This window comes from Drosophila arizonae, chromosome 4, assembly GCF_054131065.1.
Source record: "Drosophila arizonae isolate 15081-1271.41 chromosome 4, UAZ_ARI_1.0, whole genome shotgun sequence".
NCBI classification, from domain to species: Eukaryota; Metazoa; Arthropoda; class Insecta; order Diptera; family Drosophilidae; genus Drosophila; species Drosophila arizonae.
In genome coordinates, this window is record NC_142924.1 from 588,360 (window position 1) to 612,466 (window position 24,107).

At 43.9% G+C, this 24,107-nt stretch overlaps 2 protein-coding genes across 6 annotated transcripts in view; both read right to left on the minus strand.

Moving 5' to 3' along the window:
• Positions 1–782: 782 nt before the first annotated feature.
• On the minus strand, positions 783–2,045 carry LOC149268940 (uncharacterized). The gene has a single exon (XM_089466445.1). It carries the CDS (start codon positions 2,036–2,038, stop codon positions 1,760–1,762), a length of 279 nt encoding a protein of 92 aa, XP_089322571.1. The 5' UTR covers positions 2,039–2,045; the 3' UTR covers positions 783–1,759.
• Positions 2,046–2,284: 239 nt separating this feature from the next.
• Hipk (Homeodomain interacting protein kinase) overlaps positions 2,285–24,107 on the minus strand; it is a 33,801-nt gene continuing 11,978 nt past the window's right edge. For 3 of the 5 annotated variants that reach the window (XM_089466396.1, XM_089466397.1, XM_089466398.1), the window contains exons 3-10: positions 8,038–8,405; positions 7,429–7,749; positions 6,603–7,354; positions 5,937–6,530; positions 5,626–5,861; positions 4,801–5,316; positions 2,780–3,897; positions 2,285–2,478 (exon numbers count right to left, since the gene is read on the minus strand). In XM_089466396.1, coding sequence (XP_089322522.1) covers positions 2,335–2,478; positions 2,780–3,897; positions 4,801–5,316; positions 5,626–5,861; positions 5,937–6,530; positions 6,603–7,354; positions 7,429–7,749; positions 8,038–8,405 — 4,049 coding nt within the window. In that variant the 3' untranslated portion in view covers positions 2,285–2,334. Of the gene's footprint in view, positions 2,479–2,779; positions 3,898–4,800; positions 5,317–5,625; positions 5,862–5,936; positions 6,531–6,602; positions 7,355–7,428; positions 7,750–8,037; positions 8,406–8,476; positions 8,617–8,904; positions 9,065–24,107 lie in introns of those variants that run through there. The other 2 variants (XM_089466400.1, XM_089466401.1) reach the window with 2 other exon arrangements.

Consider the following 24,107-nt stretch of genomic DNA (forward strand, 5'->3'; position numbering starts at 1 on the left):
TGATATATGTATATATAGATAGTTGATAGTATTTAGTATCATGTATTGTTAGCATATATTAATGTTGTCACACACAATCAAAAAAGTAATCTAATCTCTGCGTTTGGTTTTGAACATTTTAAGAGTTACAGAGTTAAGTTGAAAGACACAAAACACGAAATACAAAAACTAAATTAGAAACGTGTCCCAAAAAATTCTATACAAACTGTTCGATTATAGCTACATTGCTTTGCCTTTTTGTACTTTTTGCTGTTGTTTCAAAATTCATAGAAGAAAACAGTTAAAACTTAAACGCAGAGAAACAAAGTAAAATAGAAGCCCAACTTGTAGAGCTAGAAAAAATAAAATACAATTAATTTCTGCTCCTTTCGCTTCTCCTCTTTTATAAGTAAATGACGCTTGGGTGTTTTACAACACTGACCTGGTACCTGATCTGATTTTAAAATCCATTATATATATGTATATAAAGTTATTGCTAAATACAATGCATCTAATTTGTTATTCGTTTGTACAAAGCCCCACATATACCTATATATACGCCTATTTTGTAGGTTTAGCTTCTTAGATTGTAAGTCCTATGAGAGTGTGTGTGTGAGTGTTGGTTAACGTAACAAATCAAAAAAAAAGTTCTGTCTATGTCTATGTTTATTAGCTATCATATATCGCATGTTCAGTTATCAGTTATTTTTAGATATCGCTAGGTTTAACTACTATGTATTGTTTATGTATAAATATAGATATATATATATATATAAGTATATATATATTCATGTATGCTTTGATTGCTAGTAAGGTTTTTGCGGTATCATATTTTTGTTTTTTGTTTTGTTTTTGCTGTTTATGATTATCCCACTAAAGTTATATATTCTTTTCACGTTTTTGTTTTTGTTTACAATAATTTATATCGCTTTTTGTTGTTGTTTGTTATTTGTTGTAAAAAGGCAATTTTTTGCATAACATTATTTGTTTTGTTTTGTTGTTGTTGTTGCATATTTAATTGTAATTCTTGAGGTACTTGCTAAAAAAGAGTCTAAAAATGTTACTATGCGTTTAGCACTAAGTAATTTGTTGTTGTTTCACAAACACGAATTTTGTTTATCTTAAAATGTTGTTTTTGAATATTTGCAATAATTTGCATGTGTATGTGTAGTATAGATATAATATTATATATACATATATGTATATATGTATGTATTAAGAATTAGTTTTAGTTGTAGTATTACATATATGTATGTGTTTTGCATTTAGCTCTTAGTATCGTAAGTTTTTATCGAATACATATTTTAGAGTTTAGTTTAGTTTATGTACTTTACTTTCTTGTTTTATATATGTACGTTTATATAGGTGTATATAGTATATAGTATGCACTTAGTAGCTCTAATAAAAAATATACAACACACATAGTGAAACGCTTTAGTTTTTTGTTTTGCTTTGAGAAAATCTTGAATCAACTTTCGTTCGATTATGTTGCGTGTGTGCGTATATATACATCGATATATATATATATATATGTGTGTGTGTGTGTGTAATAATTACATATGTGTATGTAAGTTGTTGCACTTTACACGCCAAACTGCGTGTAGAAAATGCTTAACATTTTGTTTTTAAAAATTTGAAAAAAAAAATCGAAATCTTAATGTAAATTAATAAATCGTAATTCGCACTTGAATAATTGAACAATCGACAATCTTTAAATATTGACGAATATTAAAAAAAAAAATTCAGAAAAGAAAACACAAAATAAACATCTAAAATGGTTTCAGCGTGTGCGGCGAGTTTTGCTGCGGGCAACACTTGTAGCTGTTGTTGTTGTTGCTGCTGTTGTTGTTGTTGTTGCTGCTGTTTCCGCAATTTCCACAGTCTCTTGCAACATGCTGCTGTTGTACTGTATGATGCTCTGTTGCATGAGCATCATAAACCACCAGCATTGCGTCAGCTGCAGCTTCTGCAATTCCTGCAGCTCATCAAAGTTGTTGTTGTTGCTGCTGTTGTTGTTGTAGTCGCTATCGTTGTTGTCGTCGCCGTCAGCCGAGGCCATAAAAGATCTAAACGAGCGCAAATACAAGAGCATTTGATTAGTATAATCTTTGATCTACAGCAACTGAAATAGAAAACCAGTTTAAATTGATGTCTAGCTGGCATTATCGACTCACTCGAGCATCAATCAATCAATCAATCAATCAAGAAACAAGTTCTACGCTCTGTGTGTGATTAGTTAGGAAAGGAAGCTGTGTGCTTGTTGTAGTTGTAGTTCTAGTTGTTGTTGTTGTTGTTGTTGTCAGTGGTGGCCTCTGGCATCCTCGCGTCAACCCTCGTGCACCCTACATCAGGAAGCTACTCAGCACCATACCATATGTTGGTGGGCGCAAAGTGCGCCGCATGCTTGCTGGCGGCTACCTGGGCAGGACTCAATGGTCCGAATTGGCTATACTGCGACGGGATTTGAATGTGAGCCGGCAATGGATGGGATGGTATGACCTGTGAAAGGCAAGAGTAAATGTTAATGTAATGCAATACTGCAATAGATCTGAGTAAATCTCAATAAATACATTTTAATTACTTTCAACTACTCTAGTATTTAAAGTTATTGCAAATGTAATTGCAAGTAATTAACAATGTAAGCACAATATCCCATCATTGACATCAAAATACCCTTTATAATCACACTTCAATTACTTTTGTATTTACAATTAAATGATTTGGATAGTCAGAGGTAATTACATGCATCAATATGGAGGAATACTGCTTTAAATGCCATTTGTAGCTTAAGTACACCCACCTGTCGACTGGAGCTGTTGTGGGCCGGTGGTGGGGCAACCACCGCTCGATTCGAGTACGCGTAAGTGGGCGCTGCCTGGGACACATAGACGGTGGGCCTGCGGTACATATCGCCCTGCGCGTAAATGTCCGTCTGCAACATGGCCGCGGCGGCTGTCGACGACGGCGAGCCACCCAGCGGCGTGCCCGCCTGATGGTGATGATGATGACTGTGACTGCTGTGATGATGATGCGGCGGCCCAGCGGGCGGCTGGGTGGCAACACCACCTCCACTACCACTGCCACCACCGCCACCACTACCACCCGCCGAGGCCGATGCTGGCGGTGGCTGTGATGGCTGCCGGTAGACTTGGGGCGGGCCCCACGACGGCGGACCCACACTGGCCGCGGCGGCAGCGGCTGCCGCAGCTGCAGCAGCCGCAGCGCTGATCGACGAAGAGCTGCTCGAGCTGCTCTTCGAGTGGGCCAGCGGTGGGGCGACAGTGGGCGCCGCATAGCTGACGGGCGCCACAGACGGCGCCTCGCGCTTCGGATGTGCCAGGGGCATGGCTGCCGTACTCGAGCCAGCTGCCCAAGAGCTGCGCTTCGTCTCCAGCTGCAGGTGCTGCGGTTGCTGCGGCGGGTAGTCCGGATAGAACTCGGCTGGCTCCTGCTTGGTTGGAATATGCGGCAGGCTGGCCACAGGCGGTGGCTGCTGCTGTGGCTGCTGCTGCTGTTGCTGTTGCACTTGTATCTGCACCTGCGGCGGCGGCTGCGGCTGATAGTTGCACTCGCTCTGCGCCATGGCCAGAATGCGCTTCTTTTGCGACTGTCCCGGCTCGTACTTGATGCTGGGCTGCGACTGTAGCTGTGGCTGGGCTTGAGGCGGCGGTGGCTGATAGTGTGGCGTCTGCTGAGACGACTGCACCTGCACCTGCTGCTGCTGCTGCTGCTGCTGCGGCGGTGGCGGCTGCTGCTGCTGTTGGTGGTGATGGTGATGTTGCTGCTGCTGCTGTTGTTGTTGCTGCTGTGGCTGCTGCTGCTGATGATGATGCTTGGGACTGCTGCCAGTGGGCACGGAGAGAGCGGCGGCGGCTGCCGCGTGGTGACGTCGACGCGCATCCTCCGGATCGTGATCACCTACGGTAACGCATGGAATTACTAGATGGACGTGCTGTTGTTGCGTTGGCTTATGACGACTGAGATGCGACTGAGACGTGGCAGGGCCAGAGGAGGAGGTGGAGGAGGACGAGGGAATGTCAGGAACAGCAGCTACAGGATTAGGACAGAGGTTACCAGAAGAGGAGGAGGAGGAAGTGTGTATTGTGGTGCTATTCATGGAAATGGGTGCGGGGGGGAGCTGTAGACCATGATGGTTATGGTGGTGTAGTGGTTGAGGTGGTTGAGGTTGTTGTTGGTTGGAAGTGGAAGCAGAATTGGAAGTGGTGTGATGACTGTTGTTGTTGCTATTGTTGTTGTTGCTGTTGTTGCCGTTGCCATTACTGTGGGAGCTTGACTGATAGCAAGCCTGTTGCTGCTGTTGCTGATGCAATTGTTGTTGTTGCTGCTGTTGCTGTTGCTGCTGCGCGCAGTTGTCTAGGACAGCAGCAGCATATCCATTGCCATTTCCATTTCCACTTCCGCTTCCGCCCAGCGAGCCTGCATGATGATGATGATGATGATTATTGCTACTGTTACTGCTACTGCTACTGCTACTGTGATGAGGAGGAGGCGGCGGCAACTGCTGTTGCTGTTGCTGCTGACTGCTACTGTTATTGTTAATGTTAATGCTACTGTTGCTGCTGTGATGCTGCTGCTGTAGCTGCTGCTGTTGCTGCTGCTGCTGCTGCTGGCTGTTGCTGTTGTGGTGACTACTGTGATGGCTATGATGGCTATGATGATTAGCTCCGCTACTGCCGCCCAGCTGGCCGCCACATTTGCTGGCCAAACGCTGACTGCTGCTGCTGCTGCTGCTGCTGCTGGCATTGGCATTGGCATTCGCGGAGCTGTTCGGGTTGGACATGGAACTGTGTTGAGCATTACCATAATTAACGGCCTGGTGTGGCACGTGCAACGGCTGTCCGCCACTGCTGCGGCAATGCGAATTGCTCGTCGAGTGCTGCTGCTGTTGATGCTGCTGCTGCTGCTGATGCTGATGCGGATGTTGCTGCTGCTGCTGCTGCTGCATCAGGCTGCTGCTCGTCTGCGACTGCGCATGCGCGCGCTGCTTGACTGGCTGCACAGCTGCATCGGCGCCCTCGTCCTCGCTGTCCGATATGGTGATCACGTCGCCCACGACAGCTGTCGGCGAGGGCGTGTCGTGGATGGTGATGGTGGGCTGCTTCACGTGCGGCTGCTGGTGCGCGTGCAGCGGCGGCTGGCTGCTGCCGTGGTAGCTGGCAGCCGAGCCACCGCCATTGCCACTGCAATTGCTCACCACAATGTGGTGGCCGGCGCTGTTGTAGGCGCTGCTGCTGCTGCTGCTGCCGTGCGGGGCGTGGGCCGCCGGCACGTGGTGATGCGAGCTCGACGAGCTGCTGCCACTGGCATTGATGATATCTGAAAGGCAAACAGGAGATTAGCAAATGGAACAGGCACAGCTTACTTACATAATACAACTTAAATACAATTAGATGCAACGTCAGCTGATTTAATACATATTAATTTCAATAAATAATAATTTCATATACATAACACAAAGTGGAAAATTTCAACGGGAAAAACTGCGCAATGGGGCGACAAGTTAAGGTTAAACAAACAGACAAAGAGTTAACTATATAAACGCGTGTCAGACCAATCTGGGATACAGCTATGATATCAGCTAAAAGGCTATAACGCGGCGTAACCAATGGATTAGCCGACACTCACTGCTCGCTGATGAGGCGGAGCTGGCGGCGACGGTGCCAGGGGCGCCTGCGCCATAGCCTCCTCCCCCGCCGCCATAGTTGCAGTTGTGGTGGGCGTGGTACTGCGGCGAAACGTGGGCGGCGCGCTGGTAGCGCTGCTGATGCGGCGGCGAGCTCTCCTTGACGCGCTTCTTCACTGGCGACAGCTGCTGATGCTCCTTCTTCTCGTGACGCGGCACACGATACGAGCTGCCCTTGCTGCAGGATTGACATGGAATTAGAATTGGAATTAGAGTTAGTTTGAGTTGAAGCTGAATCCAACTGGATACGCACGCTAGATGATGAGCCGGCGACTCCTTCTTGAGATCGTTGCGCGGCAAGTTGAGATGGTGCTTGGGATAGATCTCCTCCACATTGAAGAGCGACGTCGAGTCGACGATCAACGAATGCGCCGGCGCCTGCTGCGGCCAGGAGGGCACCAGCGCCATCTGGCGCCCGGTTTGCGGCCAGGCAACGCCACTGGCCTGCACCCGGTTGGTGAGCAGCATGCGCTGCCCAGAGCTGGGCTCCACCATGGACACGGGCACGGGCACGTTCACATACTGCTGCGGCGGCACCTGCAGCGGCGGCTGCATCGTGGCGCTGCCCACAACGACGTGCTTGGTGGGACTGGGCATGGCCTGGTACGAGGGCGGACAGAGTATGTTCGACACCAGCTGGTGCTGGAACGTATCGGTGCGCGCCTGCGGGTACTGCCGGGCCACGTTGCGGCCGCCATAGATCTGGTAGAGGCCCTCGTAGGCCAGCGGGCGGCCATCACGCACAAGGCGCTGCACCTGGCTGGTCAGCTGGTTGTTGATCGTGAAGGTCATGTTCTCCGTGCTGCTGGGCACAAAGTTAGTCACCAGCGTGGGCGCAGGTTGTACGCTGAGCAAAGAAACAGAGAAAGCATTAGTGAATGCATACATATATGTGGGGTAAGTCCCGCTGTCCACTCACGTATGGAAATCGCCTCGCCGGCACACCTCCATCATTTGCACCGAGGCCTTCACATTGTTGCAGTAGACGTAGTCGACCAGGTGGGTGAGCCGGGTGAAGCTGTGGTTCAGCGCCTCTGCCGGTGTGAGGCGTCGCTCCTGGTCAATGGTGAGCATACGCTTCAGCAGATCTATGAACTCACGCCGGTCCGTCTTCTCGGCCAGCAGCTGGCCGCCCTCCAGGTCCGTGGGCACGTTCACCTGCCCGATGTCGTCCAGGCAGTTGAAAATGTATTTGCGCGCCTCCTTGCTCTTCGTGTTCGTCTCCGCCTCATGCTCCTCGGTGGTCTTCAAGCGCCAGAACGGATACGTGGAGTCGACGTCCCGATAGAAGAACTTCGATGTCTTCGAGGCACTGTTCAGCATGTGCTCCGTGGGCAGGCCCTGTGTTTGCGATATATAACGAATCTGGTCAAACTCAGAGCTGCCCGGATACAGAGGCCAGCCCAGGAAGAGCTCGGCCACCACGCAGCCCAGGGACCACATATCAATAGCCTCGCAGAACGGCAGGCCCAAGATAATCTCTGGCGCCCGATAGTAGCGCGACTGCAAATACGTGTTGCAGACGGTCTTGCTCACATGCGAGGCGCTGCCGAAGTCAATGACCTTTACGCGATACGGCTGACGCACTGGATCCACAAGCATTATGTTCTCCGGCTTCAAATCGGCGTGAATCAGGCCCAATTGCTTCAGCTTCAACAGGGCAGTCAACACCTAAGAGGGAGGCAGATAGAGAGAGAGAGAAAGAATATGACTAAAGGCATTTCTATCAGCTGCGCTTGTCTCACCTGCTCCAGTATAGGTCGTATGTACTTCAACGGCAGCGGAGAGAACTTGTTCTGCTTGAGAAAATCGTAGAGATTCTGCTCGAGCATCTCGAAGACCAGGCAGGTGTGGTTCTTATGCTGAAAGCACTCGAAGGCGCGCACAAAGTTGAACTCATCCGCGTTCTCCTGGCTGAGGCGCGACAGTATCGAGACCTCGATCTGGCCCTGACGCGCGTACGACGGATGATTCTTTAAGATTTTGATAGCCACGATTTCGGAAGTGCCGCGCTTCCAGCACTTGACCACCTGGCCAAAGGTGCCGCGGCCCAGAAACTCCAGGACCTAAATCGAAGAGAGGAGAAACATGAATTACACTCATATATAACTATAAATATATCGTGTTATTCACTAGTTCATTTAGTTGAGCAGTTGTATTTCTTGTAGTTCAGTTCAGCTGAATGATCACTGAACAAGTTCACTAGTTCATTAGTTCAGTATTGGCTTCTATTGAATGGGGCACCTCGTCCATTCAGTATACCCAGACAAGCTGACCGCTTGAGCTCAATTGCTTTATGAACTAGTTCAGCAGCTCATTTGAACTCTAACCCTACTATAAATGCCTATACGCACCTCATACTCCGCTGACAGCGAGTAGAGCACCTCGTGCTGCACCAGTTGATAGTCGCCATCGGCGCCGCTGCTGGAGCGCTTGCTGGGGGGCTGCGTGTTGGCATGCCCCCCCGATGTGGCAACCTTTGCGTGCGCCGTCTTGAGGCTGCTGCTGCCACCGCTGTTGCCGTTGCCGTTACCGTTGACACCGCCGCCGCTGCCGCCGCTGCTGCTGCTGCTGCTGTTGTGGCTCACAACGTTGTGAGCCGCTGCTGCTGTTGCTGCCGCTGCCGCTGCTGCTGCTGCTGCTACTGCCGCTGCCTGCGCCTGGCCGTGCCGCAACTCAACGCTGCCGCTGTTGTACGAGTCCACGCAGCCGCAATCGCAATCTGAAATGAAAAGAGAGGAGATATTAGTTATGTGGACCATATTGGCAGGGCATCTCTGCTATCGTAACAACCTCGCCTTCGCAAGAGCCTAATAACAGAGGATAGCATTCTTATAAATTCTCTTTGAAATTCTCCTCGAGCTGCGGTAACTGTGCCACAGCTCAGGCAATTGTAAAATGCGAGCACCGAACGCCGAGCAGACCATGCACCGATGCAGACTGTATATGTATATATATATATACCTCTATATATGCATGAGTGTATCTCTCAGTCAGACAGAGCTGACAAAGAAAGCGACGCGAATTGCAAACGCGCATTTTGGCCAATTGAAACAGTCGCAAATGTGGCTGACAAGTCGCAATAATTGTAATGGAAATAAAGCGTATTCTACCTGAATAAAGACATATATAACGATAGCACGATATGTGTGTATATCTATCAATCTATTTATATATAGATGTGCCATAAGGAAGCCGATGTATATATGCGGTATATTTACCCAGGCAGATCGTGGGCCATTGTTGCAGGTAACCGAGAGTCATCATGTCTTGAAACAGGTATGTATATACATACTTATGTATATGTGCAGATACACACACATACACGCATATATACATACATGTATGTTTGTATATAAATATAGATATTTGATTAAACTGGAACCGCCAACTGGGTTTCAGTGCAGGCAACATCAAATTTCTGCCGCTTAGGCCCAATTACCTGGGCAGAGTAGGCTCTATCGAGCGTATCAAATCTTGAGTGCTCCATGAGTGCATTCTTACTTCTGCTCCAACTCATTGTCACATTAATCACAGCAGTGCTTGAAGTGCAGCACCAGCCGAAATTAAATCTGTGATGCACCTATACATATATACATATATATAAAATAGAGTACACTCAGCTTTTAACTTAAGAGTTAAATGACTTTCGCTCAATTTAAAGAGGGAACTTGCCACGCCCCCTAAGGCGCTTAAGCTGCTCTTTGCTTAATCAATAGAGGAAGTCAGCAATCGAATTTTGATGATTCAAGTTCTTAAATTATCGATTTTTATTAGTTTTTGTTTTTAACTTCCTAAACCAGTATAAGAGACAGTAAAATATTGTATAACGATTCCCAAATCATATATCTATATGTATTTATATACCGATGTATCTCCATGAATAAACGTAGCTCCTACATTGGATAGAAAACTATATACTATATCAGTTCGATTGTTACAATAGTTTAAATAGAAATCTATATACATATATACGTATACATTACATAGTGTCTTTCTGTTTATTGATTTGTTTACCATTTCTAGCAATCCAATTAGCGAGAGTTCCAATTGGAAGTTCGCCCAGTGCGCAACAGCTGCATTCCTGATTAGCGTGCGTAGGTCAAAGTTAACTTCTGCTAATTCCTTCATTCATAACTCAATATATCATGCCACCGTCTTCTTCTTCTTACACCTGGCCCCAACCTCCATGGCAATCTCTCATCACTAATTACCTCATATTAGACATCGTCGACCTTTGCTTTGTTGCAGCTAAATTTAGAACTGGTTAAGTAGGATCATGCCCCTTGCCCTTCTCCTGCTCCTGCTCCTGCTCTCTGCTCCCGCCAATTCCTGCTTATTACATAATTTAATTAATTTGCGTCAGAGGACATTCAATAGAAATGCGAGAGAAAAAAGACATAAAAATAGCGCACAGAAGGACAGCGAGAGAACACGGAAAATAAAAAGAATTTTTTATAACACGAGAGAGGCGAAGCGAGCCCACGCGCGGAAAAGCCTGGGAAATTGTATGGCAGCCGGCTGAAGGTCGTTCAAAGGAGCTGGGGGATGGGGGCTCGGAGCTGGGGGTCAAAGGGCAGCCATGGCGGGTGCTGACTTAGCCTGCGGCTTTTGCCATCAGCCGGACACAAAATGTGACTGCGAGTTGTAATCAAAACGAAATTTAAGGACACACGCGATGCCAATGTCCTATACGAGCAGGGGGCGTGGCAGTTGACAGCGGAATGGGGGGCGCAGAGCATTTGAATGTGGCTGAAAATTTATGGCGCAGCGACTGAAAACTAAATGCAATAAATTATGCAAAGCCCGATGAGGAATAGCTCACAATTCGAAAAGCCAAATTGAAATCGAAAGGTAAACTACAAATGGACAAACTCTATTCTAATTCGACTAGTAAATACCCTGTAGTAAAGCGTGGTATGCTATAGAACTAAACCAATTAGAAGCTGGCAGCTGTATTTATCGACAGCTAACTGATCATCGATATTTATCTAGGAGAAGAGCAACAACAAAAACGCAGTTTGTCTGAGATGGAGTCTTCTTAGAAACTTCCGATAAACTAGAGTTACCACTGAGAAAGATTGACTATCGATATCGCTGTCGATATCGATTCATCTTCTGCTGCTGATGCGATAAATATAGCTTTGCAGCACTGTCTCTCCTCGGACACAACTGTGAAGCGTAAGGCGTATGCAAGCAGCAACAGTATCTGCACCCAAGGTCAAATGTCGGACAATCGCACAAATTGAGTCAAGCAAGCGCCCCACCACCGAACCACCTAATCGCCTGCCCGCCCCGCCGTCCCCACTGACTGAAGGCTGCAGGCAGCCAAGGCGAACGCCAGTGGCCAAGGACTTGCCGAGGATTTTGTATAACGAAATCTTTGCATCTTTGGCTCACGTGGCGCTGCCTCATGTCGCATGCTGCATGCTGCATGCCACATGCCACATGCCACCCGCTGCAACAAGTTACGTGTCGGCATCCCCTCTGCAACTCGCCTCCGCCCCCACTCGACTAACGGTTCGACATCTATTTGCATATTTATTGTTGAGTTGCACAATAAATCGAATTCGCTTACGCAAATCTCTGCCGCAGTTGCTGCTGCAGCGGGCGTCGCAGCCACCGCCCCCACCACTTGCAACGTGACGCAGTTTTGGCAAACAAAAACGAAACGTAACGGTTGTCGTTGTCGTTGTCGTTGTCGCTGTCGTTGCTGTTCGTCTTGCTGTTGCTTTTGCTTGCCTTTTGCCGTTTGCCTTAGCCGCAGCTTGTTGCATAAATCGCGACTCAACAGAGTGTAAAATGGGCGAAGACGAAGGCGAAGGAGGGGGCGTGTTATGCGGGTGTTGAACGTAACGGTAGCTGCTGCAGAGAACAAAAGCTAAAGCCGGCAGCCTCGCTCCCTTTTCTCCCCTTCCTTACACAAGGAAACTTTTGCTAACTAATGAAGCTGGGGGAGGAGTGGGGCATGAGGGATGGCCTCGTTATATGTGAGGTGTTTGCGCGTAATTGAAATTTGATGGGAATTTATGGAAGCGTTTAGTACAAAGTATATGAAAGTCAGCATATTACTTTCCTACATATACCCCCTGCATTTACTATGCTTTAAGAACAAATTTAAGGCAAAGAAGAGCGCTCCAAGATGGAGTAGCCAATATAGACAAGGCGAATTTCATATATGGGAAATTCATACAACAGATTTGAGCTATTTATCAGCATTGGAATATTGGCATTCCAGTAAATTCCCGACTTGCCTTGAAGCAGAGCCAAGCACTGCCCAGCTCCAGTTATCATTTGCCCTCGCTCATTATCGGTTATCGGTTATCGGCTGGGGGTTATATTGTTGTTGTTCCTCCTCTGGACTGGGTCAGTAAAATAAATAAAAGCTGTCATAATTATTGCAATTGCAATCCAAAAGATAAGACCTATTAAGACCATATACATCAGGGTGTATGAGTGTGTATGTATAAAGTGAACATAGGTGTATTACGACAGCTGCACGTGCAGACGCTGTAAACTAATAATTACAGTCAGAGATTGACGCAAAATCAACTCTTAGTTTAATTCTAAGTAAACAACAGCAACAACTGAAGCTAAACAGAATCTCCTAGGCGGAGCCGAGGGTGAAAGTTGGGGCAGCACAACTTTCGTGAATGCGAATGTAAATTGGACTTCATGTTGCATGTTGCAATTGGTGAAAACGCGACGCAGACAGCGGAAGTCGAGGGTGCCGACAACAAAAGAGTTGCCTTAAAAAAACAGCGGCGATAAAAGCTTTAAAGAGCAACAAAAATATTTTAAAACCTCAAAACGGAAGCGGAAAGATAAGAAACACTCGAAACGAAAGACACGAAGAAGCAAAGAAGGAAAAACAATACAAGAAATACAAATTAAATAAAATATTCATATTATCCAGAAGCAACAGGTTATGTGCCATGAAAATGTTGACGGCGAAAAGCGCAGATTAAGGGGAAGCGAAACAATAAACATGTTGACAAGACAAATGTTGCGGGCAGTGGGTAACGGGCAACGGGCAGCGGGTGACGGATGACGAGCAGCAGGAGCTGTGCAAATATTTGTTGCTCAAAATGAGAGCAATGCACGCATAGGCATTTCAAAATGCCAACAACAGCAACGACAGCAACAATGTTGCTGCCTAATTGCACTTTTGTTGCCAGAGCATGTCAGAACCATGGAGAAAGTTTCGCTGCAGGCGACAATAATTGGGCGAATTCAAGTTGCGCTTGGGCGTATGTTGCGGGCGAATTTACAGCTTATTTAAAACAGTGTTAACTTTACATAATACAAATATCCAATGACTGACGCTCAGCGAGCAGAACTGTCAGTGCTAAGACCCAAAAACAAAACGAGCCTAAATGAAAACTGGCACAGATACAAAATGGCAGCCTGGCAACAGCAACATGTTGACGTTGCGAAAATGTCGCCAATTGCCTTTCTAAAAAAATAAGGCGAACATGCCTTTTATGTACTTTCACAGCACAAGAAGAAAGATACACACTCAAAACAACCAAATAAAAAAAAAAAACAGCTCAAACTTGAAAAATCAAAAAGGCGATCAAATAACAACAAGATAAACCCGCAAAAACCCGCAACAAGCTGAGTGGCAGAAGCAAAGGCAAACTAAAGGGGAGAAAGAGAGAGAGCGAGACAGCAAACGCCACGCGTTATCGATATCGCTAGAGCGCGAGCTGTGCAGCAACATGTGTCCAGCAACACTGCAATTTCAAAGGCTAACGGAAGTGTGAATAAATACAATATGCAAAGCAAAGCAACTCAAAAAGTAATAAACAACAACTACACCCAAATTGTGTCTATATTTGTTGTTTTTTTATGTTTATTTTTATTATAATAGCATATAATGTGCGCTTGTTGTTGTGTTGATTTGTGTAATTGCATTGCACACTTGATTGCACACGCAGCGACGCAGACGTCGATGCCGACTTCGACGCTGACTGCGCCAGCAACGTCAATGACGCCAATAAACTTGTGCCCAGTAACAACAAAGCGAAAAATCAGTCCCTCTCGTTCGCTCGCTAGCGCTCTCATGCCTGTACCCGATTAAAATGTATTTTGTTTTCGCTGCGAGTGCATTAACAGCAGCTGCGACAACGGCAACAACAACAGCAACAACAGCATCGGCAACGCATAACAGAATCAATTACAAATTAAATGCGAACAACAACGAAAACAACAGAAAGCAAGAAAAATGCATTTCAAGTACTGTTGGATTTTTTCTTTATATTTTGTGTAGCGATAACAACAAACAACGGCAGCAGCAGCAAACAACAACAACAATGGCGGCAAAAATTTTCACTTATTTTGCAGAAAAAGCGGCAGAAAGAAACACAAAATGCAATTTAAATTTAAATTGCGCGGATTTACGCCAGCATGATTTTTTAAGAGTTTCGACAAACAGCAACAACAACAACAACAGTAGCAAAAGCATCGTAAATGAGGTAAAAGCACATACATACGCATACACACACATGAGCATGCACAGCGCACACACACATACATCGACATGCATAAGCATGCACACAAACACATCTGAGCATGTGGAACGCATGCAAGCAATGTGGGCGACATTTGTCGACTATGTGAAAGCTGCAGCGTCAGCGTCAGCGTCGACGTCAACGTCGACGTTTTGCTGCGTCGCTGCTACTGCATACTCTGCTCTCACAATGCCTTTGTTGCTTTTCGGTTAAATGTTGCATGCAGTTGACAATAAGACAAGCACAGCAGCAACAACAAAAATTAGTAAAAATAAATTAAATGAAATTAAGGGAAATTTCGTTTCACAAGCATTGCAAAGTTTTCGCCTAATTTTTTTTTTAGTGAAAGTTGTTTTATTTATAGCTAAATTGAGCAAAAACAAGATTTTCAATTCAACAAATGCTAATAGCATAGCTAAGCTATTCAATGATTCAACGTATGCAGACAAAATTGCAAAATTCTGTTCTCAAGCGAAAAAAAAACCCAAATGTTGACGAACGACGCCAGCAGCGCAGCCGGCTTGGAGGTCGCAACGCGGACAGAGACGTCGCGACGCGTCGTTCGCTGTGCGCTGCCCACAAGCACTGAGCTAGCATTAGAAACTAGAGTTGCCTCACTTAGCCTTTTCTAGCTACATATGCTTCGCAATTAGATTTCGCATTTAATACTAGTGTTGGCTCACTTTGCCTTTTCTAGCTTTGTTTTGAAACCGTTTCAGGTTTATTTCTTTTAATGCTTGTTTATACAAAAACAACAACAATTTGTACTTCCACAAGGGCACTCAGTCATCTGCAACTGTTTTTCTATCTGCTAAAAATAATTACTTTATTTTTGTTGCTTGGCAACACTGTTGAGGCTGCCAAGAACAACAACAGCGGCAATAACAGTAGCTGCTACAGCAGCAGCAGCAGCAGCAGCAGCGACACTTTAGACGGCGTCCTTCAAGCAAGCATTAGACGTCAACTGCAATGACCTAAAGTAACCCAATGGGAAGGCGACTGCGGCGAGTATTGCACAATGCATGCGGCGGCCACAGCGCACTGCAGCGCAGCGAGGCGAGACGCGACGAAGTGAGCCGCAGGCGGCTGCGCTGCATGCAGAGAGAACCGGCAAAGAAGCAGCGGAAATGGGCGAGTGTAGTTGGCATATGAATGTATGAGCATACACATACACACATATGTACACATACACGTACGTATGTAAATTTATGCGATTCGAGTGTGGGCGTGGCATGGCGTGCCAGCGTTTTGGCAGCTGCAAAATCAAAAAAAAAAAAAAAAAACTAAAGCCGTCTAAGCCAAAACCAAATGACGTAAAAAATGAACGAGCGGGGGCAACAGCGACGTCAGCAGCGAAAGGACAGACAATGACAACAGAACAGGAGCGAAACATATGCCGCATAAGCAGCAGCAGCAACAACAGCGGCAGCAGAAGGCAATAGCAACAATAACAACACTTGAAACTCCTTGCATGCATTTTGTGTACATATAGAGTGCATGATATTTTTATACCCTGAACCCATTGAAAATGGGAAATCAGGGTATAATGGTTTTGTGAAAAGTATGTAACAGGCAGAAGGAATCATCGCAGACCCCATAAAGTATATATATTCTTGATCAGGACGACGAGCTGAGTCGATATAGCCCTGTCCGTCTGTCCGTCCGTCCGTCCGTCCGTCCGTCCGTCCGTCCGTATGAGCAAAAGGATCTCAGAAGATATAAGAGCTAGAGAGCTGAAATTTGGCAAGCATACTCGTGTATACCATAGGCAGTACAAGTTTGCTTTATTTTTTCGATAACTCATCCGATAACTTTTTTATCGAGAATAATCGAAAAATCGACAATGTTTTTTCAGCTTATTTTGAACACTTTTAGACCTGGAGACTTCAAATTTGCGTTGTATATAAAGTTAATGGATACAAAGATTTTGTAATTTACAGATTTTGGATACCACGCCCCCTTCGCCCCCAATTTGTAAAAAACGCATTTCAAGTACTAGAGACTTGTGCTTTGAAATGTACACACATTTAAGCCATATGATTACGCTCTAAAAGTTTCATTAAGATCGTATGTCTACAAAAGAAATTATTCAACAAATAAATTCTCGTTATATTGCCCACACTGCAGTGCAGCCCAAGCGCAGCCGCTGCTAGCTGCGCAGTTTGCAAAGCGCGTGCTTATACGTGCATGTGTATGTATGTGTGCATAAAAGAAGTCCAGAATGATTAGAATATCAGTTTGGAGGGTTCAGGGTATCTCCTAGTCGAGCAGTCTCGACTGGAGCCTTCTTACTTGTTATAACTGACATCTCCGTTCAGCTGTTTGTTGTTGTAACATCGATTGAGGTCAGCACTTGACGAACGACGCGACGCTCGAGGCGACTTGACATGATGGCCAGAGCGTGGAGCGGGGCGAATTGAGTGCAGCGAGTCCAAACAGATAGCAGCGACAGCGGCAGCGGCAGCGACAGCGACAGCTGGGAGTCATCCACTCAGCAACTGGCTGAGCAGGCAGCGCGACAAGTTTAACAAGTCATTCCAGAACTGGAACAAGTAGAGCGAGCGTGGAAGAGAGCCAGCAGGAGACGTAAAGAAGAGAGAGAGCGAGCGGGAGAGCGTATCATTTATGCATGCAGCCGCAGAATGAAAGACAAGTCTCTCTTCAAGCTGAGTCTATGTACAAGTGGAAATATTTATAATAGATAACGAATTAAAGTTTATCTCTGTAATGAAGACAACGAATCACTTGAGAGTTATCACTCTAGAATATTAAATAAATATATCATATAGATATGTATTTGCACTGTAGAGATAATCCGTATAGTCAATCTCATTCATTAAAAAATGTCAATCTTGAAATGAATATGAAACGTGATTCACCTACGTTTGCAGATTAGTTATATATTCTCTTTTCTCTTCAGTTTGGGTTGAGATATCTAGTTGCTTTGCCACTGGAACTCACTTCATCATTGAGGCTCACTTCCACATGGAATACCTTCCAGTGGAACTCATTCCCACATTTCATCCGTTCCACTAAAGCTCACTCTCAATTCCAAATGCTCAGCAAACATGGGCACCACGATCTATCAGCTTTGGCGCGATAATACAACGCACCTAATTCGCTTTAGCCACCCACTCAATCAAACCGTTTTCCCCACAGGCCCGGGAAACCCGAAATCCCTGGGAAAGCCCAAAATGAAAATGCCAATAGCAAAAATGAACGATGATTGCGAACGTAATTTAAATGCAAATAAAAATGAAAATGAAAAGCAAAAACAGTTTCTAAGCTCGAATGGAAAGCGACGCTTGTGGGCGGCGTTTGCGGCGAACGCGACGGAGGCGTGGCAGCTAACAGGGTGAGCGAGTGGCGCGTGGAATGGGAGCAGGAGGCGGGTCGGAGCGTGTCAATTTGATTGGCCGAAATGCAGGGCACAGGGGGGAAAAATTGACTCACGAAATGAAAAGCGCAAACAGCGAGGCGAAAAGGATGCGAAAAGAAGAGGAGGGTGAAGGAGAAATAGGAGAGGCGAGTGACAGTAAATGGTGCAAACAAAGCGAAGCCGTCAATTGAATTGAAATGAAATCGTAAATTGCATTTCAAGCGCTAGAGAAAACAGATGAAAAACAAAAGCAACAAGAAGATGAAGAAATATATGAAGTAGGAGAAGAAGAAGAGAAGTAAGACTCTGTGATTATTAATTCACATTCCATTGATTCGCTTGTTGCATGTGTTGCAATCGAAATAACCAATAAAATGTTGGCCAAAACAAGTCGAAAGTAGAGTTTAGTCAAAGGAATTCTTATTCCAAGGAATTTTTTATTGTTAAAGTAAACAAATTTATATCAAAATAAAAGCTTTATTAAAATTGAATAGTTAATTAATTAAAATTTATCTCTTAGCTTTTATGTTCAGCTACTGTAAAGTGTTTCTCATAAAATTGAAATAATTTTTAAGAGTTTAATAAAATATAATGGTTTTATTTCGTCCAGCTTTTACCGTGTTGTTTTGCTTGTTCGGCGCCTTTGGCTGAGTGGGCGAGTGCAACGACATTAGCGCCACTCACAAACCCCCCACAGACCCACTTCCACTCCCCCACCACCCCATGCTCAGCCACTAACACACTCTTAAGCACACTCAATGCTCGCTTCCCACTGTGTAAATGAACGAAATTTGTGTCGTGTCGAGTGCTTTTTGCAACAACAACAAAAACAACAACAACAGCAGCAGACAAGCAACCACAACAGCAACAACAACAACGAAACTTAGACAACATTGCATTTTGCATGACTGCGGCGCGGCTTTAAATACCCTGCAAAGGAAACGAGAACAGCGGGCATGACTGATGAGTGAATAAGTGAAGATGTGAAGATGAATAGAAGCAGAAGCAGAAAGTGCACAGGATATATGTATATCTAATCTAATAGATGTTAGGGCTATACAACATTGTCTGCTATAAGTTTACCCTATGATAGGTCTCTTTCAGTGCTTGTATTACAGGGTATTGCATATGCGCCTTACCCTTCTACTGCTACTTCTTGGCTGCCTTTTGCCATTTGCTGGGGCCCCGCAAATATTTTGAAATGCATAAATGCAATTTTCGGCTTAGCATTTAAAGTGCTTAGAAGATGGGAGATGGAAGGGGACAGGGGCAAAGCGGAGGAAGTGGAGGGCAGTAGAACAGAGAATAAGGTTTATTGTCTGGCAATATATATGCATATTTATACTTAATATAGATATGTGCTGAAATAGACATAGAAGTGAATGCGATTTCATTAATCAAACCGCGTTTGACTTGCACGTTTAATCAATAATTAATTAATGAATATATATATAAATAATTACAGATTAAATCTTAGTTTCGCTGTTCTAATATACTCTATACGTATATTCTATTTACTTTAATCTCATCTTAGTTTCCCTGTTCTAATATACTCTATACGCATATTCTAGTTACTTTAATCTCATTTCACTTAACACAAGATAGATAGTTCTGTTTATTTTCGTCTAGAAATAGTTTTTCTTCTTGTTGTTGTTGCCTTGATAAGCCGTTAGCTGGCAGGAGGCGGTGAAGCAAATCAAGTTGAGCAACTGTCATTAAATGCAATGGGCTGATAAAGCTCTTCTTCTTCTTCAGCTTCAACTGTTTGAGGAGGTTAATAAATAGCATTAAGGGGCGTGGCCGCACGAGCCTCATTATCAGCGAGCAATAACTAGTGCACTCTCTATATATATTCACTCACACTCACACACACACACACATCTCTCTCCATGGTGTTTGTTTAGGGGCGATGCGAATCTCGAGTCTCTAGAGTGCTTGCCACACAATGTGGCACAGTTGCATGATGCACTTTGCTCGACTCAACAAAATCATGCAAATATATCAATGGGTATATAATTGCTTTATGCATGCGGATCGATGTGGGCGTTGCCTTTGGTGGCCAAGGGGGCGTGGCATAGTGGAAAACTAGTTAGTTTGCAATTGGCACGCCTCATGCATTTCTAATCAAAAAGGTAGGGGAGAGATAGAGAGAGAGAGAGAGAGAGAGAGATAAAGAGAAAACGAGAAGGGAATAGACTTATTGAATCGATTCAAAACATTTGGCTATTGGCCATACTTTCAATCAGACCTATTTATGCAATTGTCTCCATATGTATATTTGTATGTGTATATACACATACATATATACACAAATCTTTATGTATATATCTTTCAATATTCGGTTATTTGTGCTTGCCGAGAAACATAAACATCAAATTATTATTCAAGTGTGTTTCATTTCGAGCAACAGCCAAAGAAATAAATTCACAACAACAACAACGACAATCATAACAAAAACATTAAATGTTACGAGCTGCAAAAACGCCAACAACAAAGCAGTTCAAAGACCCTCAAAATAAGCACCGTATTCCCACCTGAGCCACCTGAGCTTGGCATTAGCATGAAACACCTGCTCGATGTATCCTGCGCTGGGAAATAGTTCAAACGGAAATGAAAACTGCTGAGAATTTGTGGGTGTAGGAATATGGGAAAGGTTTAAAGAGGCAAAACTTGAGTCAACCGAAATACACTGAGAAGAAACTTAATATAGTGAATATAGTAAAGGCTTAAAGGCTTTTCTAAAGAATATATATTTTTAGCTATTATTCTCTAGATATACATTACCAGATGCATTAGGGAACTCAAATAATGTAGAATGCTATATAATAATAACAGTTATCAAACGACAGTAGTATCAAGTATCTATGACTGCGTACTACTACTACACATCTGTATATCGACTACCTTCCCATATAAGCCCCAGCAAGATGGGGTATTTCTTGACAACCTTCTTTCAAATCGCTTTCCCTCTCAACCACAATGAACCACTCGAAATTTCCGTGAATATATTTGCAAATAGCACGAAAAGGACGAACTTTAGTTACATAGGTCGTGGCCTGGGCCTAGGAAATAGGCAGGATGACTGCCTTATCGAGTGGTCAGCCATAAAAAGAAGCGGTAAAATTCCCCATAAATAAACATAAAACACAGCTCGAAAACTTTATGAAGAAGAAATGGAACAGGAAGAAGAGGAAGCAGCTGAGGGTGATTTTGCAGCAAAGCCCCAACAGCTACAAAAAGGTAAGCAAGGACACGCAGCGGCAGAGATGAAGGGAGAAAGAGAGAGAATTATATTTTCAGAGAGTTTTTTATGAAATCATAGGCAAAACCCTAACAAGTTCTGCGAAACATTCACAATTTCTTGGAACAAAACTTCATTTCAGAGAAGAGTTGATTATTTCAAGGCAATATTACAAGAAATATATGATATAGAAATATGTATATGTGAATATATTACCATAAAAACCCCTTACCAAAAATAACTTTTGTTTACAGTTTTGCCAAAAACCCACAAGAAAAACCCAAATCGATGAAATGTGTATATTTGATGACTTTAGTTTAAGGAAAGGCGTAAAGCCAGACGACGACGACATGACTAAGCCATGCCGCCTAGGGGGGCGGGTCTAACTGTAGCTGGCTGTAGCGCTATGTGAGGTTATGTTGCAATAACTAATAAGGCCAACAAATGAGAAGCGAAGCAGCAAGAAATAAAACTAAAGCTGCAGAGCAATTCAAGCGGGCAGCGACACAAAAACAAGAAGAAAAACAAAAACAAAAACAATAGCAAAAAGAAAACACAAACAAAAACACAGTTAAGATGAAGAAGAAGAAGCAGATAAAAACAGAGCAGTGAGCAGCTCCCAAGCAAAGTGCTCACACTGCAGGCAACGCGAACGAAGAGAGCGGGCGAGGAGCAGGCGAATTGACAGCAGCCAGACGCTATTGTAAGCAGTGCGAATGAGGGACAGAGAGAGAGAGAGAGTGAGGGCAAAGAGAGCGTGAGAGAGGCAGCGAGGTGGCTGAGGGTGAACAGTGAAACTCACTTTGGCGCGGCGTCGAATAGGCTGCCAACTGAAAGCTGAGAAGAGTTGGCGCCGTCGACAGCTTTTCAATTTGTGTTGACAGTTGCCAGCGTCGGCGTCGCAGTCGCAGTCGGCGGCGCTGCTGAGTGCAGCTTTTGGCAAGCCGAAAATAGAAGAAAGCAACTGAGAGGGGCGCGCCATGCTTAGGCTTTCGTGTTGTATTAATAATTCGGGCAAAGCATTAATTCAATACAAGCTATTAATTATGGAAATTATACAAAACGCTCTTTAATTAATGTAAAGCTTTTTATGAAATTACACATAATTAATAATTTGTTGCTTTTGCCGCTCTGGCACTAAATGGAATTAATGAAATGTCTCATGGCTTTTGCACAAATTTAATCAGCTTTAAGGGGAAATTGTATAAGCGAGCGAGTACTAGATTCTTATACATATCTGTACGAGCATATATGTGTGTATATAAAAATTAGAAAGTATACTGATATTTCCACAATTTAGCTAGCTTCAAATTACCTAAACAATAAATGTCTTTCATACCTATTCAAGCCATATAAACCAAATTTTATTTACAAAGCTTTAGATCTTCTGCGGCATTCATATAATGGAATCTATACACATACACACACATTAGCTAACTTTATACAGCAGCAGTGTGAGCACAAGAGAGCACACTCTCTCCTAACGGTATGATCGTACACTCATACGTTCTGCTCAGTTCAACTTTCATGCTGGAATGGTTAACAATCAGTAGCCGTGTTCAAAAATAGAATTCCATGCTACAATTCTAATCAGTTGTTTAACCCGCTGGCAACAACGGCAGCAGCAGCAGCAGAAATACGAACAAAAGCCGCGTGCAACAAAGATATTTCCATTTCCATATGCCGCGACAAAACAACAGCAACAACAAAATCATAAGAAGAAATGCCCTACTCAGCGGTCAACAACAGGCAACGCCAGCAGCGACGCGACGTCGCGTGCAAATGGCCACCAAAAATATAAAAACAGCAGCAACAGCAGCAGCAGGAGCAAGAAGACGTCGCAGAAACTGTGAGCAGAGCGCTAGCGAACGCATGAATATTTTTTCAGCCTAATTACGAACAAGCTAGTGCAAACAACAACAGTAGAGAAGAAGAAGAAGAAAAAGATGAAGCAGAAGAAGAGACACGGAAGTCGCCAGCAACAAAAACAAAGCAGCTCGAAGTTGTGTTGTTGCGGCGAGGCAAAGGCATTAAGGCGAAATGGTGGAATAGCTACGACAGCAGCAGCAGCGGCAGTAGCAGCGCCCGTTACATTTATGGAAAAGAGAGAGCGGGAGAGCAGGGCAGAGACACTAGGCGAGCGACAGAATTCTAAAATAAACGACTTAAAATGCTGTAATAAGCCAAGAAAATATTCAATATGCGACGGCAGCCAACAAAAACAAGTAAGAAAGAAAAATAAAAAAAAACTAGAAACAGCAACAAACAAACAAGCAAAAACAACATAGTGCAACATAGTTGCGCTTGACAATTTTGCCAGTCGCATTTTTATGTGGACGAGTTCCAACACGAATGTTACACACACAAACACATGCACAAATTGCAGCGAATTTGCGGCGAGCAAGGCAGCATGAGCGAGAGAGAGAGAGGGAAATAGATGGAATGCATGGTTAGAAAGGGTTGTTGAGGGTCCAATCAGAGCAACATTTGTGTCGCATAACTTTGGCGTGTTTCTTCTTTAATATTATGCAGAAAACAACGCAAAGCAACTAAGAAAACAGCACAATAAAGAGATACCCTGTAAGCCAAAGCATACATTAGCAAATAGAAAAACGTGGTAATGATTCTTATTGGACACATGCTTACTAGATATTTTAAATACCACATATTTGTCACATTACAGGGTATTTGCATGTCTATGGCAACGCTCGATTTAATGTTGAAAATTGTTTTGCATAAATCAAGACAATTTAAAATTTATTTAACGAAAAATATAGAAAATTAGAGCACAATTCAAAAGATTTTTAAATTTATTTTTAATTCTGTTTTTTTTTTTTTTTTTTGTTTCTGTCTAAAATCGGAAATTCCACAAAATGGAATTTTAAAATAAATTGCGACCTTCCGTTATTGTTATTTTATATAAATATTTGTTTAACAAAATTTCCGCATTTTGTTTTTTAGTTTCAAAAATAAAACCAAACAAAAGAACACCTTTAAAATGCTAAGCAAAGAACTTGTGCAAATGAAGCACGATGCGAAGAGAGAGAGTGAGAGAGAGAGAGACAGATATTGGTATTAAAGCCAATTGGAAACAAAATATAAAAAAAAATAAATAAATCTTTTGATACGTCAGCTAAAACTTGTTTTTGCAACTGCAAAAAAAGATCATAAACAAATTTAGCATTAGTCATCGCTGCTACAGCGACGCGGCTGCGCACACCTGTAGAAAGCGAAGCGCAAACAATAAAACTACACAGTAGTCCAATAAGAAAATAATTGCAGGTAAAGCAA